The sequence below is a fragment of the Raphanus sativus genome, chromosome 3 (assembly GCF_000801105.2).
Source record: "Raphanus sativus cultivar WK10039 chromosome 3, ASM80110v3, whole genome shotgun sequence".
NCBI lineage: Eukaryota > Viridiplantae > Streptophyta > Magnoliopsida > Brassicales > Brassicaceae > Raphanus > Raphanus sativus.
The window spans coordinates 12,030,828-12,048,844 of NC_079513.1; the positions used below are offsets into that span (position 1 = coordinate 12,030,828).

Below are 18,017 nucleotides of genomic sequence, written 5' to 3' on the forward strand. Positions count from 1 at the left end.
AATCTTCGTTGGCAACGGTACCGGTCAAGATCTCGGGCCAAAACAGACTCTCTGTCCTTCATCCGTTGTGCCTCATCAATTATAATATACTTCCAATCAACTTTTGAGAGTTTTGATCGATCATACATAATGAACTCATAAGTTGTAACGAGGACATTGAACTTCATGGCGCAAACCTCCTGTGTTTATGAGACCAGGGTATGTGTCAATCAACAGTTTCAAAACAAAATCTGGAGTGAACACTGCTTTTTAAAGAAAATATACCTGAGCGAACAATTTTGAACGTTGATCCTTTGTACCAACATAATATATGCATGAAACAGATGGCAGCCAAGTATGGAGTTCACTCTGCAAAAGAAGAAAACCGTTAACCGTGTACAAAATTATCAGACAGAAGTCTAGGAAAGATAGCAAATGATGATACGTATTCAAAGGAACACAGAAGAGCTGACCAGCCGGAGATGGCCATGTCACCACAACTAACAGCTAGCTCTCTAGAGTAGAAGTTAAAGGAAAAAAGAAAAAAAAAGATTTGTGGGTTATTGGGAAGTCAGTTAAGTAATTATGAGTTAGAGACTTTGGGTCTCGTCTCGAATAAACAACTGGTTATAAGCTGATGCATGGTTTCTGTGAAAAATTATAGCCGAGGTCTTATAGAAAACACAAACCTTCCAGTTCACTAGAACAGCATTGGGAACGATGATGAGATGTGGTCCATAATTCCCCTTAAACTCCATAAGGTAAGCAATCAGTGCCATTACCTGCACGGTGAAGACTGAAAACAATCAGCATATCATGCCGACAAAATATAATGCATTGCTCGCCAAAGGCAAAAGTAAAATAAATCCAGGAATTCCTGAAATCTGAGAGCAGATTTGACCTGCACAGTTTTTCCAAGACCCATCTCATCAGCCAAGATCCCATTTAATTTGTTATTATACAACGAGAGCATCCATTGCAATCCAACCTGAATGACACCATGCGGAATGCCTTATAAACCAGTAACATGTGGCACAATAGAAAGAAAAAAAAGAAATCCACAGCAAATAGAGCCTGAACTAAGGAGATACCAGCTGGTAATCACGTAAAGTTCCAGCTTGAAGCATTGAGGGTTGTCTCACAACCACTTCGTTTACAGCATGAGCCAGAGTATAATACCTAGCGTAAGACATAACAAAACGGGTAAAGAACACTCTAAAGACAGCATCCAGGAGACAATTGCTAATTGTACGTTGTGTAAAGTCTGAGTGTCGGCATTTTACATTTGTATTGGCTGATAAATTATGAGTAAGAACTAGTATTTTGCTATTTTGCTATTTCGCCGTCTAAGTATTTTTGGCGTGAGTAAGGACTTACTTGTTGACAGATGAATTATCTTTTGGCGCATTCATTTCCGTAAATCTATTTCTGATCACAACTTCTTCCCGAGCACAAGCAGCTGCTGCCCTGACCTCTTCTTCTGACAGGCCCTGCATCAAGAACGCAAACAGATAAGCTACCATCCACTATAACTTTAAAAGGAAGAGTTCTATATTAAGGCATGCAGAGTCAAAATTTAAGCTGAATTTCAAGAGTTACATACCTGCAACCTCGCTGCAATTGCTGCAGCATTCGCTGCCTCCTCCACTTCCTGTTGATTCTTGGTGGCAGTAATCTTACCTCCAAGTTTATGGAGATAATCTTCGGTTTGGGTCAAAAATGAAGAGAGAACAGCATATCTTTCAGCAGCATCACCAGGTATATTTGTTTGCTGTTCCAGCAACATCTCCCTGTACCTTTCTACATCATTGTTTTTCAAGGCCTCCATCCTTTTGTTCCGGCCATCATCTTTTCTCTTCGAGAACTCTCTCAACATCTTTTCATGGTATTTGGCCACTCCCCTGTTACGAGCAGTGCGTGCATCACGTATAGCCCAGTGAGCCTCAAGGAGTTTCTTACGCCACTGAAAAATGGTTTTCAGCTGCTTCTCTCTAACAGCTTTCTGGCTGGCCAGTACTTGTCTATTCATTTCAAGGCGTTGGCGCTCACACAACCTCACAAATTTACGGTATGGCCTATCAGGCATGGACATTATCTCCTGTTGTTGTCGATCCACTTCATCTCTAACACGAGCCTGAAGATCCCTTAGCCTAAGCTTTTTCTCTTCAATTTGAAGCCGCAAAACAAGATCAGGCCTAATCCTTTTCCTTTCCAAATTTTTTGCTAGTAGACCATTTATCTTCTTCAAACTGTCTGTTCTTTTTTTATTAAAAAACTCCGCACCTTCTTCACTAATCAGATCTTTAATATCATATGCTAATGTGAGATTGTTATTAGCATTGGCTGTTGCAGACCCATAAGAGTCATGTTTCCGAGTGAAAAAGGGAAAATCAAACAACGGTCCATGATATTTCCTGGCAGAGGCTGTATCCTTGGGCTGCTGGGGAGTGTTTTCTTCTGACGGAACATTAGATTGGTCTCCGTCAGATGCAACAGCTTTTCCCTTATCAGCATTAGAATCACTTCTAGGAGTCTTTTGAGTACTAGCCTCTGCTCCTTGGTCTGACTTAACAGGAAATACATCAGTTTGTTGCTCCACTTTCGTAACCGCATCAGTAGAAGCAGCTTCTTTTCCTCGGTTTTGAAATAATTGGCTGTGGCTCTTCGCCAAAGGTACTTCTGTATCTCTAACATTCTCTTCCTCTTTAGAAAAAATCTGTCCATTTGAAGAAGCAGCAGCCTGAGACTCTCTGCCAGACTCCAGCGACCTTGCTTGGTCTTCTACAGTTTTGTCTGAAGATCTATCCTGAACTTGTAACCTCACAGGAGAAATTTGCCTCTGCGTCTGCAGTTCAAGCGGTGGTGGGGCAATAGCTTGAAGAAGCTCCTGAGGCAAAGAACCTTCTCCTTTCTGTGAAGTAAAAATCAAAAAGAAAACAATCAATCAGCGTAAATTGCAGAAAGGTTATATGAGGTGATTAATCCCCAGCAATATATACATAAATAAAAATAATAATAAATGAGTAAAAGGACAGCTGGAAACCTTCAAACGCCTAAATGCCAGTATCTGGGCTTTGAGAACATGGAGTTGTTGTTTAGTAAATCCTGATCGCTTCTGTGCTTGTTGGGTCCCCTGTCCGCTCTGACGGGAAGAGTTACTGAGTGGGGCAGTATCAGATGGAGCTGCTAGATTTGGAGTCGGTGCATTCGGCTGCCTAGGCTGTTGCATCTGCAAATGTTCAGAAGAACCTAAACTTTTTTTCTGATCCAGAACATGCGCCTCATTTGCAGACGTCTGCAGGGAATTTCCTGAGTGCATCCCATTTGTAGACTGAACTAAATGTCTAGGATACATTGGATTATCTCTCCCTTGGGAGAAGGGACTCGCAGCAGGATTCACCGTTCTGGGACTGGAAGTCGAAGCAAATGAGTTTGCATGTCTGGCCTTCGCTGGTCCTGACTGCCCAGAGATATCACTAGCAGAGTTGGCACGAGGTGAATTCTCGCCTGGAACCGCTGAAGATGAAACGGGCTGGCTAGAGACTGGAAGAGACGGTGACTGTGAAGCCACATTGCCTTCAATAGCTTTCTGTTGGGCAGACATTCTTGACTGAAGGATGTGCGCCATTTGGCTGGCGTTGGCAGGATGAGAGAGATCAATATTACGCTCACGCGCCCATGCCTGCATCGCCTGCCACTGCTGGGAGAATGCAAGTTGGTTGGTTCCCATGTTATTGACACCCTGCATCGCCTGTGGTGCCTGCATTTGCCTATTGATATTTCCAGGCATTAGCTGTCCCGTTCCAACCTGCTGAGGATGAGGTTTCGTTTCGTTCCTTTGCTGAGGACCTGATTCCATCTTCCTTTCACCGTGAGCAAACTGTTCACCCGGTGGCTTAGACGAAGAAGCCTGGGCCTGATGAGATGCCTGCATGGTGGGCATCATCATCATATCTTGCATATTCAACACACCCATCCGTGCATCTTGATCCTTCTTACCCACAGTTGATGGACCCATCATTCCCATTCTAGCTTGCTGCTGTGCTTTCTGTTGCTGTGCTTGTAAAGCAAACTGAATGTACGCTTGCTGCATTGGATTAAAACTCTGTTGGCCCTCTTGGGAAGAATTATGTTGTTGTTGAGGAGACTCAAAGAACATCCTAGGTTTCTGAGGCTGCTGCATAAAGCCAGACGAAGAACCAAAGCTGCCACCTCCCATCATTCCCTGTCCCCCACCAGCATGATACGCAAACATGCCATCATTTCCCTCTGTGTTGTTCCTCAGCTGTTGCTGTTGCTGTTGCTGCCATATAAAAAGGAAAACAAGTTATTGGTTGCACGTAAAACAACACAAGTAGCTCAAGTGGATACAGGTAAACACTAGCAAATACTAGAGACCATAATTAAATATAACTCCGCAGCTTCAATTTTGATTTGAGAATCAATTTACCTGCCTAGACGCAAGCTGCTGTTGCACAGAAGAAGAAGATGAAGAAGGAGAAGCAGCGGATGACGTGGAGTTGGTCCGACCACCGGGACCCATACCCGGATTCCGGGAGGGCCCTCCACCACCACTGCCTCCAGATTGCATACAATTCTCCAAAGAATCTGACAGTCACTACACTCAAAAACAATTCAAAATCACAATAAGAGAGAATAAAAAAGAAGAAAAGACAAAAAAAAAAATGTCCAAAAACCCTACCGAGCAAACAAAAAAAAAAGTCGAAGGAGAAGCAACACGCTAACGAAAGACCTTCAAATAGCAACAACGTTCGAAAAGGCACACTCAGTGGTTGTCACTCTCTCTCTCTCTCTCTCTCTTTAGATTTGCATCGAATTTTTCGGGGAGAGAGAAACGAAAGTCGCGGGGGATATAAAACCAGATCCTTTGGGAGGAAGGGGGCTTTTCGATAAACGAAATCCACGGAATCGATGATCCGATTGATTCCTCTAACAGAAATTCACGCGATCAGAAATGTCTCCCAGTCAAACCCTAGCTGCTGATTTACTTCCCTTTTCCTTTTTTCCTCAGAGGTATTATTAATCTGATTTTTTATGTTTTTTATTTTATTTTTAATTTGTCTTGGTGGGGCCCAACGCTCTCGAGACTGTTGGAACACGGAAACTGCGTGTAAAATTGCGTCCGGAGACCACAAAAAAAAAAAAGGAAATCGCATAAAAAAACTCTCAAAGTGTCACTTACTAACACTTTAAACTTTGAAACTTTTTCACTAACACTTTGACATTTGTATCATAAAAAACCTTCAAATCAAAAAATTGACCGGTTCAGCAAGTAATTTTTTAAAAATAATTATTTAATTAATAAAATAAACAAAATAAATAAATAAAAATCCAAATCATAAATAAAAATCGAAAAATTCTAATATAATTTACAAAAATGAAAAAAAAAATCAAAAAAATAAATTAAAATTTTAGAAAATTAAATAAATACATTAAAAATTAAATTATTTTCTAAAAATATTAATAAAAATAACTAAAAGGTTAATAATAAATAAGATTAAATTTAAATAGAGAAGAACTAAATAAAAAGTTCACAATTTTTTTTTAAAAAATGGAAAATATAAAATTCAAAATCACTAGTGACGATGATGGTTTCTCACATAACCATTAACAATGATGATAATTGCCATATCTCCAACAATAGTTTCCAACATGACAAAAAAAAATCTTTTTCAAACTTGAGAAATTGCCAAAAATAAAATTTTCATAGTACCACTTTTTATGTTTACACTAACCACTTTTACCACTACTTTTAATGAAGAGTTTAGATTTGAAGGTTTAGGATTTAGGGTTTAGATTTGATGTTTTACGGTTTAAGGTATATAGTTTAGGGTTTAGGGTTTAAGATTTAGGGTTTAGAGTTGAGGATTCAGGGTTTATAGTTTAGACTTTAGAGTTTAAAGTTCAGGATATTGAATTTAGGATATATAGTTTAGGGTTTAGGGTTTAGAGTTGAAAATTTTGGGTTTAGAGTTTAGAATTGGAGGTTTAGGATTTAAAATTTGAGATTAGAATTTTGAAAAGCATATAAAAATAAAGATATTAAAGTCTATACCATTTTAATAAATAAGGTATTTTTGAAAATATGTCTTTAGTGGTGGTAAAGATGAATAATGGTACATTGAAAGTGGTATTTTTGAAAATTCCCCTTCAAACTTTTGAATTTTCATTTTTTTTGAAATATATGAATTTTTATTTTTCTGTTTTTTAATTTGATCTCATTTAGTTTTGAATTTTAATTTTCTAAATTTTAATTAATTTCTGATTTTTTCTAATTTTCTGATTTTTATTAATTAATATATAATTACATAAGAATCAAAAAGTTAGAAAAAAATCCGAAATTAATTATTATTTAGAAAATTAAAATTCAAAAATAAATGAGATCAAACTAAAACAGAAAATAAAAAAAAATCATATATTTCAAAAAAAATAAAATTCAAAAGTTTGAAAAAGTTTTTTTTGTCATTTTTAAGATGATGTTGGAAACTATCATTGGAGATATGACAATTATCGTCATTGTTAATGGTTATGTGAGAAACCATCATCGTCACTTGTGAATTTTGAATTTTGAGTTTTATATTTTCTATTTTAAAAAAAAAACTGTGAACTTTTTATTTAGTTCTTCTCTATTTAAACTTAATCTTATTTATTATTAATTTTGAGTTATTTTTATTAATATTTTAGAAAATAGTTTAATTTTTAATATATTTATTTAATTTTCTAAAATTTTAATTTATTTTTTTTATTTCTTTTTTTTGTTTTTGTAAATTTTATTAAATCTTAGATTTTTATTTATTTTTGGATTTTTATTTATTTATTTTGTTTATTTTATTAATTAAATAATTATTTTTGAAAATTACCTGCTGAACCGGTCAATTTTTTGATTTGGTGGTTTTTTATGATACAAATGTCACTTTGAAGGTTAAAAGTGTTAGTGAAAAAACTTGAAGGTTTAAAGTGCTAGTAAGTAACACTTTTAGGGTTTTTTATGCGACTTTCTCAAAAAAAAAGTGAAAGAATAAACGAGACGACATGCCGTTTTGTTTTTACGATACTTCCATGCTTGTCGTATGTATGCACACTGCTCGGCAGCCGGTGCTTTATAAAAAAATAACGAAACGGCGAGCTGTTTTAATTTCGGTTAATATCGTTACTTAACTGAAACACCCTTCGTTGCCGTCAACGCTTGCTCCTCCGGCTCGTCGAGAAGATGATGCGCTCCTCTTTTGTAACTCTACTCTTCTGCCTCGTGTTTCTTTCTGATCTCTTACGGATCCGTCGAAGCAGGGAAGCGACGGATCGAGATCACCGACGATCTGGACGACAGCGAAGAAGACGAATCATGGAAACAGTGGGGGGAGTAAAGCAGCGACGCCGGAGTTCGATCCGCCTCCGGATTTCTCAAACATGGGATTCGATCAGATCCAAGAGGAGATGGCGAAACGGACTTTCGCACCGGTCGTCGGATTCGTCAAGCTCCGGTTAGGCGTTCACCGTACTAAGGTAGACATAACGAAGAATACATTAAAAAATCGTGAGTTTCTTTTTTTTTTAAATTGCTATGAGATGGACGAAAGTTCTGAGAACAGGTGGATTAGGAGTGAGGTTTCATGGCTGTGGATCGGAGCACGGTGATGTTCAATATGCAGCAGAACGGGAAGGAAGTTATTGAGGTAATTAAAGAGGTGTGAATTTTATTTATCTGGATTAGTCAGAGAGATCTTGACAACTACAAGTGATTTTGTATTTAGGTAAGGGAGTTTGTGCTGAGACAATAAGAGGCTTATGAGGTTAGGATAGGGAAACAAGAGTTTCGAAGACCTGGAGATCCTCCTCTTGATGATGTCGTTGATATACTTCAAGCAAAGCAAAGCAAGGACGATGAAGATGGTAATGGTAATAGCAAGAATAATGTTTGTTACTAAGGATGACTTATAGGTCTCGTATACACTTTTGAAGCTTTTAAAATTTGGTAACCAAGTTTCTGCATTAGAGAGACTGAAAGCTCAGCTCATTAGCTGAATCTTAGCTACAATTTCTCTGTCTTGTTGGTGGTTTCGTACAATACAATAGAAAGTATGCTCACTATCATTTAAGCCTATTGCTAGATGTTTGGAAAGTTCAGTAACCTGAATCCTGGGAATGCTTGCTGCCTCTGCTTTCTGTTTGCTCTCTGTTGTAGGCCCAGATCCCCTTTCAAAGATATGATTCGTCGAAATAATGAAACCAGATGAGATGATGATATGGGAGAGAGAAGAAGCGAGATGGGTATAATTCCATTTGTCTAATTCAGGCTCTTTGATGACATTCTTCAGCGACAGAATATTAAAAGGATCTCTAGGGAATGTCTTTGTTTTAGATAAAGAGTCTTGCATCAGGCAAAGAAGAGGAACAACACATACACACAATGTTTCACACTAGTAGGAGTAGTAGTACATTCACAAAAGAAAGCAAACTAAAAGAGGACATGTTGTTTTAAGAGTAACTCAATCAGCTTCTGGACTTGAATGGGATGGCTCTGATGACTATCACGTGGTAAAGAGCAGCAAGTGCAGCACCGATGAATGGTCCAACCCAAAACACCCACTAGAAAAAAAGAAAAGAATGAAACAAAGGTTTAGTAATCAGTTTATGCCAAACCGAGTTGTGATTGTAACTTTTATGGTGAGTAGTGGAAAACTCACATGGTCGTCCCAAGCGTTGTCCTTGTTGAAGATGATGGCAGCTCCAAGACTTCTTGCTGGGTTGATTCCAGTTCCAGTGATTGGGATGGTTGCTAAGTGGACCAAGAACACAGCGAATCCGATTGGGAGAGGTGCAAGAATCTGTCCATTTTCCAAAAACCCAATTAAGCATTCTTATCCTATTAGCAACATAACACCACAAAAGCTCTGTACAACTTACAGGAACATGAGAGTCACGAGCGTTCCTCTTGGCGTCAGTAGCGGAGAAGACTGTGTAAACTAGCACAAAGGTTCCAATAATCTCAGCACCAAGACCACTTCCTTTGGTGTAGCCAGGAGCTACGGTGTTGGCTCCACCTCCTAGAGCTTGGTACTGCTTCGGTTGGAAACCCTTGACCACACCGGCTCCACAGATGGCTCCTAAGCACTGCATCACTATGTAGTACACAGCTCGTGTGAGCGAAAGCTTCCTGGCCAAGAACAGACCGAACGTGACAGCTGGGTTGATGTGTCCACCTGAGAGGGTCATAACACAAACACAAACCGTTATTACAAAACCTACAAATCGAAAGTTCAAAACTTTTACTGCTCCTTAGCTACATAAAACACAACACACAAAGCATTATTACCACATCTCAAATCGAAAGTTTCTAAGCGTTTACTGCTTCTTAGTTTCATCATAACACAACACAAATCGTTATTACAACATCTGCAAATAGAAAGTTATAAGCTTTTAGCTTCTTAGTTTCATTATAACACACACAATTAATCGTAATTACAACATACTTATGTAAATAGAAAGTTCCAAACTTTACTTCTCTTTAGTTTACATTAAAACACAACACACAAAGCGTTATTACAACATCTACAGATAGAAAGTTCTAAACTTATACTCCTTAGTTTAATATAACACAACACAAGATCTAGTGATCTACCATGTATCTAGTAGATAAGGAAGAAACTATTAATTTTTTAGATCGGAGAAACTGGAGCGTGGTGGTGAGTCACTTACCGGAGATACCAGCGGTGCAGTAGACGAGAGCGAAGATCATACCACCGAAAGCCCAAGCGATGCCTTGGATTCCGACTGAAGCACACATGCTCGGTGACCTCTTCACACCCATGACGGTCAACACGGTGATGTAAAGGAAGAGAAACGTGGCGATGAACTCGGCGATCCCGGCTCTCCAGAAGGACCACGAAGCGAGCTCGCCGGGCTCGATCAACGGCGCAGGGGGCGGCTCTTTGTAGTCCTTGTCGCTCTGAGCAGATGTTCCGATGGGTTGTCTCTCGGGGAATTTGTTAGCTCCGACTCTAACATCTTCTTCCTTGCCTTCCATCTCTTTAAGTTTTCTTCTTCTTCTTCTTCTTCTCTCTCTAGATTAGTGTGTGATAATGAGTTGCAGAGAAGGGGAGAGTGGTGGTTTTAATAGTGTGACGAAGCTGGAAGATAATGCAAACAAATGGAAATAAAATTAATTAACACACGATTATAATTACTTTGTTCATTGCTTGGCAAGACAAATATAGTATAGTTTAATTTCGTTACATAATAAACGTTATCATCTTTGCTGCTGATAATACTAATTATTGATTAATGATAACTAGATCATGACCCGCGCGACCGCGCGGATTATTTTTTATTTTTTAACACATAACATATATTCTATAATAGTTAATATAATTTGAAGTTTGTCTTTTTCACATAATATGGTTTTATATAATTTCGAGTTTTATCATTGTTTAAGAAAAATGTTAAAACTGTTTTTTCTATTAATAGTTTTTCATTGGTGTATTAGAGATATAATTGTATGGTGAAAACACTAATATAATATCAAACAATACGATTTGGTTTTGACATTGTGCTTTTTGGGAGTTTTTTCTGAATGTTTTGCGAATGTCCAATGATAAATACGAAGGCAAGTACTTGTACACACATTTTAAGTGGGAGGAATTGAATATTTTCTAACCTATTAAGTTAGATATAATAAATACAAAATCTATTGACACCGAAATTTTAGGTATAGTAGAATAAACTTGGAGAAGAGGGTTTTCCATATTCATGATTTTCAAATCTGGCAATTTGATTGTGAATATTTGATTGTAACCGAGATTTTAGGTATAGTAGACTCAACTTGGTGAAGAGGTTTTTCAATAATCGATTTTTTTTAAAAGTATAAATTGATGTTTTTGAAATAAGAATATACATTAGTATATTCTATTCAATGTATATTCAAAGTAAACCTCAATTATTTGAGAATCAAAAAAATATATTCTGATATCTTTAGTATTGAGTTTTAAAAGTTATGTATCAAGCTATTAAAAATTTAAAGATTCATCAGTATTTGATGCCAAATAATTGTTTTTTAAATCCGATATTGTAGGTTGAGAGTTATTTGGTTAATTGAATCAATTGGTTTAGTTGTATAATGACTGGCTAAAGATTCGTGTAATTTTTGTAATATTTTGTCAACCTACTCGTGTAATAATATTTATATTTTTAATAACATGTGTAATATTTATTTTTATTTCTATCTATTTATATTTTTATTTTTAATAATTCAGACTCGTGTAAATATTGGAGACATTTATCGTATTCATTTGACTATAATAAAAGAGAGGTTTATTGTATTCATTTGACTATAATAAAAGAGAGGGATTGTTATATTTGTACTATGATATAATATAAATATGATAATGTGAGTATACTCTAACGAAAATAATAGATATTTTGTTTAATAGATGTATATAATGTAAGACATAGATCTTATTGTGGAGTTAATTAATAGATGGTTGATATCTAACTCTTTAAGGAAATATTTAAATGAAAGGTTAGATTAAGAATAATAATGTGATGTCCAACTTAAAAATCTACCTAGAAGAAGTTATAATGTTTCTGTTTTAATAAGATAGATTATAATTTGTGCCCACAGATTCAAATGGCGCTTTTCCAGCTGTTTTGTGTGTTCTCTAATCAAATGACTTTTGATTATATTAAGACTAGGGTCGGCCCGCCCTACGGGCGGGATGTGAACTATAAAATAATTTCAATGGCTAATATACAAACTAAAAACATTAAGATCTGGATACTGAAATTTTAGGCATGTATATCTGGATCCGGACCAGTTATATATTTTTTAAATATTTAAACATAATTATATCTATATATGTATACTATAAATATTTAGTTTAAAATGTCTATTTTTATTTTGTTTAACATTTAATATATACTTATTTTAATGTGATGTGTTCTAATTTTTATTTGATGTATATGTTGTGAGACCATACTATTATATTATTATTTATATTTTTTGTTGTGGGTTTTTAGTTTGATGAAAACATAATTTTATTACAATTGACCAATTTTCCTATACAGTATAGTTTTATTTTAGAAATGAGAATATCCAAATATGTTTTATTTGTTTATTTATATTTGATCTAACTTGTATTGTCAATGTTTTTCCCTTTTATATCATCTATATCATTCACAATGTGTAATTATAAATATTTATACATCATATAAATTTTTTTATTCTACTTCATCTATTCCTATTCTTAGAAGAAATAAGATTAATCTTCTATGTCATTTGATTGGATTTTGTAAGTTATTCTATAACAGTGATTTATATTTATATTAAAGTTTATTAATATTTTTAAAAGCATTAATACATATAGAACTTATAGAAATTTCATTTGTGAAAACATAGTTAAAATATAATATATATTTTTAAATTACTTTTGTTTGTATTTATAATCATACATTTGCAAGTTAAACTATAACCATAAAATAAATAATTATATTCCACGAACGGATTATGAACCTCACAAAATTTGGAGCATTTTAAAGCTGGAAAAGAAAAAGAAAAATTGGAGTATCTTATATATTTGATAATATATCAAAGGTTTGAGAATACCCATAAGCATATGGACATTGTATAGTCAGAAAGCTTGAAGTTGTGGTTGCTCCGGGTAATGCCAATGGTCGCTGGCCTTACCTGCTCGCCGACGAATAGCTTGCTAATCCCACAAGACGCTGCCTTTTTCAGAGAGATGAAGAGATCGCGATCTCCGAAAGATTATAGATTTTGCCGGAAACGATGCATCGAAGGTTTATATATATAAAGATCTAGCAGACGAAGAGCGCAATAGGTTGATTCGTAGTGGGATGGAGAATAAAGACGATTTAAGATTAAACCACAAACACCGTTACAGAATCTAGAAAGTCTCAGTGCCAAATGAAAACAGACGAAGAACACGAAGGAAAACATCTGTTTAAGGATTCCGTAGAACAGTGTCGATGGGCCTAGTGCCGAAGAGCATTTCATTTGCGCTGGACGAAGCCCACTGCGAAGCCCATTTCGAGAGAACAAAGTTTAAGTGATACGGTGCGTATCTGATGTGTCAACTCGTGAGACTTCTAATTTCTGACGTGGACGTTGATGTGTCAGCAGGAGAGATTCAACTCTCTTTTATATATATAGATATGTGGACAGTTATTTTTGAATTGTATTTGTTTTTTTTATGAGTGTTGATAATGACAAAAAGGGTCGACAAGAAAATATGACAAACAAAATACTGAAAATTCTAATCGAATATTTAAACTGAAAGGATGAAAAAGTTGTGGTTGAGGTAAACCGGCGGTTTCTTTGGACTTTTGTCAGATTAGGATGGGCTCACCGCACCTAACATGCATAGTGACACCTCATCTAACAAAAATCTATAACATCGTTTTGTTGAGTTTAATCTATGACATTTCTTTTCTTATTTTTGGGTGTAAAATCTTTTAACACTTCTCATAAAAATACCAATCGTGCAATATAATCAAAGTTGGGAGTGATGTTAATAACCATGCACGATGAGACCTGCATAAATTTACTGAATTTTGTAATTCATCCATAGATCAATTTCTACGGGTAAAAAAACACAATCAGTTGCCAAAAACTATATATACATGTGCATGCATACCACCAACCATGAATGTGTAAATGGCATGACACGAGTGGAATGAACGAAGAAGATTGGGGTTGTGTAATATTCGGCTGAAGTGAACCAAAAAAAAAAGTAATATTCGGCTGCTATCCACTATATGCCAAAAAGGAAAGACAACTTTTAAGCCAGAAGAAAAATAAACAATCATGGTTGCCTCTTGCCTCTTGGTATCTTTTTGGGTGTGACACTACGTCCTACACACATACTGTTTTCTTCTACTCGTAGATAGGGGTGGGCACGGAACGGATATCCGGAATTTTAAGGATATCCGTGATCCGATCCGTGTCTTACAAATATTCGATTTTTCGATTCGATCCGATCCGTAACTTTTCGGATATCCGGAACATCGGATATCCGCGAATATCCGAATTTTTTCCGGATATCCGATTCGATCCGTAAAAAATAATAAAAAATTAAAAAAATAAAGAAAAATAAAAGAAAAAGAAGAAAATCTGAAATAAAATAATAATATTTCATTATTTTTTTTATAAAAAATTACATACTTTCAAAACTTTTAATAACTAAATAATTAATTTAGTAAATAAAAACATTATAAAACTTATATAAAGATATAAAAGTATGTATATTATATAATTTTATAAACATGTATACATATATATGTATATAACGGATCGGATCGGATATCCGTTTCTAAAAATATTAGTATTTGTGATTTGCTTCGTCTTTGACGGATATTGGATTTTAGTATTTGCTTCGATTCGTTAAGTTACGGATATTCGGATTTTTCGGATCGAATCGGAACGAATAACGGATCGAATCAAAATTTACGGATATTTTGCCCACTCCTACTCGTAGATACCAAAATCCGGCTTCTTTTATCACCCAATCTCCATTAACCAACCAAGCTTATATATGGACACTATACACATTTATAGCCATATACCAAATTTTCTAAATCCCCTCTGTTGACGAACAATTGGCATGCTTGGTAATGAAAGTTTATTATTTTATTTTTGGTTATGAAAGTTACTCGACGTGAAGAGATCATACCATACAAAAGCTTATACTATAACTCCTTTTTATAGAAAATCATGCATGAGGTGTACACCATAATACAGTAGAAAAGCTTATACTATAATATTGGTTTTGCTACTTTTTGCCATCCACGCAGATTCTGAAGAATTCCTAATACATATTCAACCCATTCCACAGCATTATGTTTTCCATGTATCGGAAAAATGAAGAAAAATAATATTGATCGATCTTATATATTATTCAACATTTTAAATTATTATCTACTATTGTTATTCCTATGGAAATTACTTTCGCAATTGTTAAAGTTATTATTTGCTACTTCGATGAAGCCATGGCTTCTAACGTCGACGAATAAATAAATCGAGAAGATTTTTTTTTTTTTTTTTTGAGAAATGTAAAATCGAGAAGGTTGTAAATTGTAATTTGTTTGGACTTTGGTATGAGAATATTCTCAAGTCCATTGGCCGTCCATTCCATGGATAAAAGGACACGTGGCCCGAACTAATGTATACAAAACCGACCAAGCCATCCCAAAAACTTGTCACAGTCAGACCAATATTAATCATTCTTCTCTATTTTATTTCATTTGAGTTTGGTTTCTTCCTCAAAGGTGCAATTAATTATGTCACGCCTACTCCTACTATTCCCGTTCCGTTACTGTCCCTACGAGTCACTACCACCACCTCTCATTTAAAGGTTTTTTTTTGTTTTCCACATAACAGCGTTAGTCCACAAATTATCACACTCTAGAGATTCCAAATAATATGTAAATCGACCCCTTAAATTATGGGCCATATTAGGCTACAATTATAAATGGGCTGAAATTTTAGTCCACAAACCCACTCTAGATCGATCTGGAGTATTTTTTTTGTGGTAAAATGTACAACAGTGAAAGAGAAAATCATTTTTTCACAATAAATAAATAAAATTTTGCGAGAAAAATATATAAAAAGAAAGTACAGCGAGGAACTAACAACATCTCGAGCCACTCACAAATGAGTCGAAGCGGACTAACCAACCAACCATTGCTTTCATTCCGATAACACGACGAACTAGCCTCTCGCCGTCCCTCGCTGCCCACCGTCAGATTGAGATCTCGCCACCGCCATTAGTTTAGTCTCTCCTATTAAGGTACGACGCGCAATCGATGACTCTTCTTGGTTGGTGTTCTAGTGAGCTCATCTCTGATGGATAGCGTCTCTATACTCTACGTGTTTGATTGATTGTGTGTATTGGTATACTCTGCATCTCCAATCGTGTTACGGCTGTTTCAGCTTGAATCAAGCATATATACATGCCTCCTTCGTTCCATTTTCTTTGATTAGCGTTTATAAATGTTGGTTTCTTGATTTAGTTGGATGTGTTCTTTCCTGTTTTAGAGAAATTCCTTTTTTAGCATTGAAGGGAGATAGATGATTCTTTGCCAAACAGTTAGTTGATTCCTTTTGAGAGATTACGAAACCAATCAAGATGCAAGACAGACGATTCTGCTATGAACACCCTTTTTGTTAATCTCTCTATGTTGTGCCTTCTTTTACTTGTTTGGTGGATGGATATTGAGCTTAAGATCGATCGTCATCTACTTTGTGTTTTTATCCTCAAGTTTTTTGAAGTAAACAGAGGTGTTGTTGTATAGTAGAGTGTCTCCTTATTTCTTGGAGCTGAATGTTCAACTATAACTTTCTTTTAAGGAGCCTAATAGCAGCAAGCAGTACAGTGGTTTGCTCACCAAATCCATTATCAATAATGTCAGAAAGTGATTTGGCCATCATGAAACGAGAGGTGAATATTTCTTTCTTTCTATTTTATTCTGTTCATAGACAGTTTTACTTAAGCACTGCTTCACAGAATCACATGGATGGATGTCAACCTTCACCTCTAATTGAAAAGAACCAATAATCCGTATGCTTTAGCTAATATTGTTTTAAGGCTGTGATGATTCTGAGGGTTGTTAGATATTGTGAGTAAGTTTAGTTCTTGACAAACGAGTTCGGTCCCAAGGACCTCTTGATAGATGGATTTTTTTACACTTTGAATTGACGCGATTCAGTTGTTAATATTTCCTTTTAATCGTGTGGATTTATACGAGAATGAGTTTGCACATTGCTCCAAAAAATAAACTACTTTTTTTTTTTTGCTCTGTCATGGATTCAGATGATGCAGTCCTACATCTGGCTTAAAACTGCTGATGGTTCAATTCAGCGAGTGGAACAAGAGATTGCCATGTTCTTTCCCATGATATGTCAAGAGGTAGTATACAAGGGTGTGGGAACTTCTAAGAATCATGCGATATCTCTTCCACAGCAAGTAAATCAAGCTGTATTCAGCTTGATTCTTGATTACTGCAGATTTCATAAAGTGCCTGGACGTTCAAACAAGGTTTGTATGTCAGTTCCAAGTATCTCCATGTCCCATACTCCATCTGTGGCCTCACTTTCAATACATGTATTTATCTGCTCTTTAGGAACGAAAAAGTTATGATCAAAAATTCATCCGGATGGACTCGAAGATGCTACGTGAGTTGGCCTCTGCCGCTGACAGTTTGCAGCTGAAGCCTTTGGTTGATCTTACTTGTCGCACACTTGCACGAACCATTGAAGGAAAACCCCTTGAGGAGATTAGAGAGATACTTAATTTGCCTGATGACCTTACTGAGGTATGTCATAGATCATCTCTTAGCAGGATGTGACTCCTCCTTCTGCTTTTCTTTTTTGACCACTCTTTAATGTTTTCTATACAGGAGGAGAAATTAGAGCCTCTGAAGAACACAATGGATGATCCAGGGATTCGACTACTGAACAGATTGAACGCAAAGAAAAGAAAGGAACTGAAAGAAAGAGAGAGATTAAAGGTCCGTTTATCCGTTTCTATTTTACTTGTTTAGGACATCGCAATTTGTAGCTTTTATGAACGAACTTGAGCGTACTTTGGCCTTTAAGTTTTGAGCTATTTCACTAGCTTATGAAGTTGGCGTTTTCCATGTATTAGAATGTTGAGGTTGAAGAACATGCGGTCGAACGTTCTGTGGATGACTTGATATCGTTTATAAACGGCGGAGGTACTCTACTTTGATCTTACTCTGGTTTTCTTACTTCATAGAATCTTTTCGCTTTGTTCTGTTTCTTCGTTGTCCGCTCTTAGATATCTATTTAACACTGTATCATCACCATTGTAGTTTATGTTTGGAATTTTTGTGTGTTGATTCAGTGATGTATATTTTTGTTGATTGACTTTTTTTTTTGCTCAGTGCTTGAGATAAAATAGTCATCGTCTTGCATATCTATCCAATTTCATGCATATGCAAGAAGTACATGTATAGATTGTTTGATGAATAAAACATGATCGATC

General features: G+C 35.9%; 3 protein-coding genes and 1 long non-coding RNA gene across 8 annotated transcripts in view; 2 read left to right on the forward strand and 2 right to left on the reverse strand.

Moving 5' to 3' along the window:
- Positions 1–5: 5 nt before the first annotated feature.
- LOC108847080 (ATP-dependent helicase BRM) lies at positions 6–5,021 on the reverse strand (the record flags this gene model as incomplete). The annotated part of the gene is made up of 10 exons (XM_018620250.2): positions 4,682–5,021; positions 4,430–4,597; positions 3,023–4,282; positions 1,583–2,890; positions 1,357–1,469; positions 1,071–1,158; positions 881–967; positions 669–761; positions 265–348; positions 6–179 (listed from the first exon to the last, which is right to left on the reverse strand). Coding segments are annotated over exons 2-10 (3,348 nt in total), but the record flags the coding sequence as incomplete, so codon positions are not given.
- A 1,693-nt stretch (positions 5,022–6,714) lies between these two features.
- On the forward strand, positions 6,715–8,091 carry LOC108850051 (uncharacterized). The gene is made up of 3 exons (XR_008943131.1): positions 6,715–7,503; positions 7,590–7,673; positions 7,752–8,091. It is a non-coding gene; the product is annotated as an uncharacterized LOC108850051 (long non-coding RNA).
- A 245-nt stretch (positions 8,092–8,336) lies between these two features.
- LOC130508978 (aquaporin PIP1-2-like) lies at positions 8,337–10,131 on the reverse strand. Of its 2 annotated transcripts, none has more exons than XM_057004481.1 (4): positions 9,697–10,131; positions 8,905–9,200; positions 8,681–8,825; positions 8,337–8,586 (listed from the first exon to the last, which is right to left on the reverse strand). In XM_057004481.1, exons 1-4 carry the CDS (start codon positions 10,022–10,024, stop codon positions 8,456–8,458), a joined length of 900 nt encoding a protein of 299 aa, XP_056860461.1. In that variant the 5' UTR covers positions 10,025–10,131; the 3' UTR covers positions 8,337–8,455. The 2 variants fall into 2 exon arrangements, with proteins under 2 accessions (XP_056860461.1, XP_056860460.1); XM_057004480.1 differs by having other exon boundaries at positions 8,685–8,825; positions 9,697–10,122.
- A 5,508-nt stretch (positions 10,132–15,639) lies between these two features.
- Positions 15,640–18,017, forward strand: part of LOC130509529 (SKP1-like protein 20) — a 3,494-nt gene continuing 1,116 nt past the window's right edge. For 2 of the 4 annotated variants that reach the window (XM_057005666.1, XM_057005669.1), the window contains exons 1-6: positions 15,640–15,800; positions 16,361–16,451; positions 16,824–17,048; positions 17,134–17,325; positions 17,410–17,520; positions 17,658–17,727. In XM_057005666.1, the coding sequence (XP_056861646.1) occupies positions 16,416–16,451; positions 16,824–17,048; positions 17,134–17,325; positions 17,410–17,520; positions 17,658–17,727 (634 nt within the window). In that variant the 5' untranslated portion in view covers positions 15,640–15,800; positions 16,361–16,415. The remainder of the gene's footprint in view (positions 15,801–16,360; positions 16,452–16,823; positions 17,049–17,133; positions 17,326–17,409; positions 17,521–17,657; positions 17,728–18,017) is intronic. The other 2 variants (XM_057005667.1, XM_057005668.1) reach the window with 2 other exon arrangements.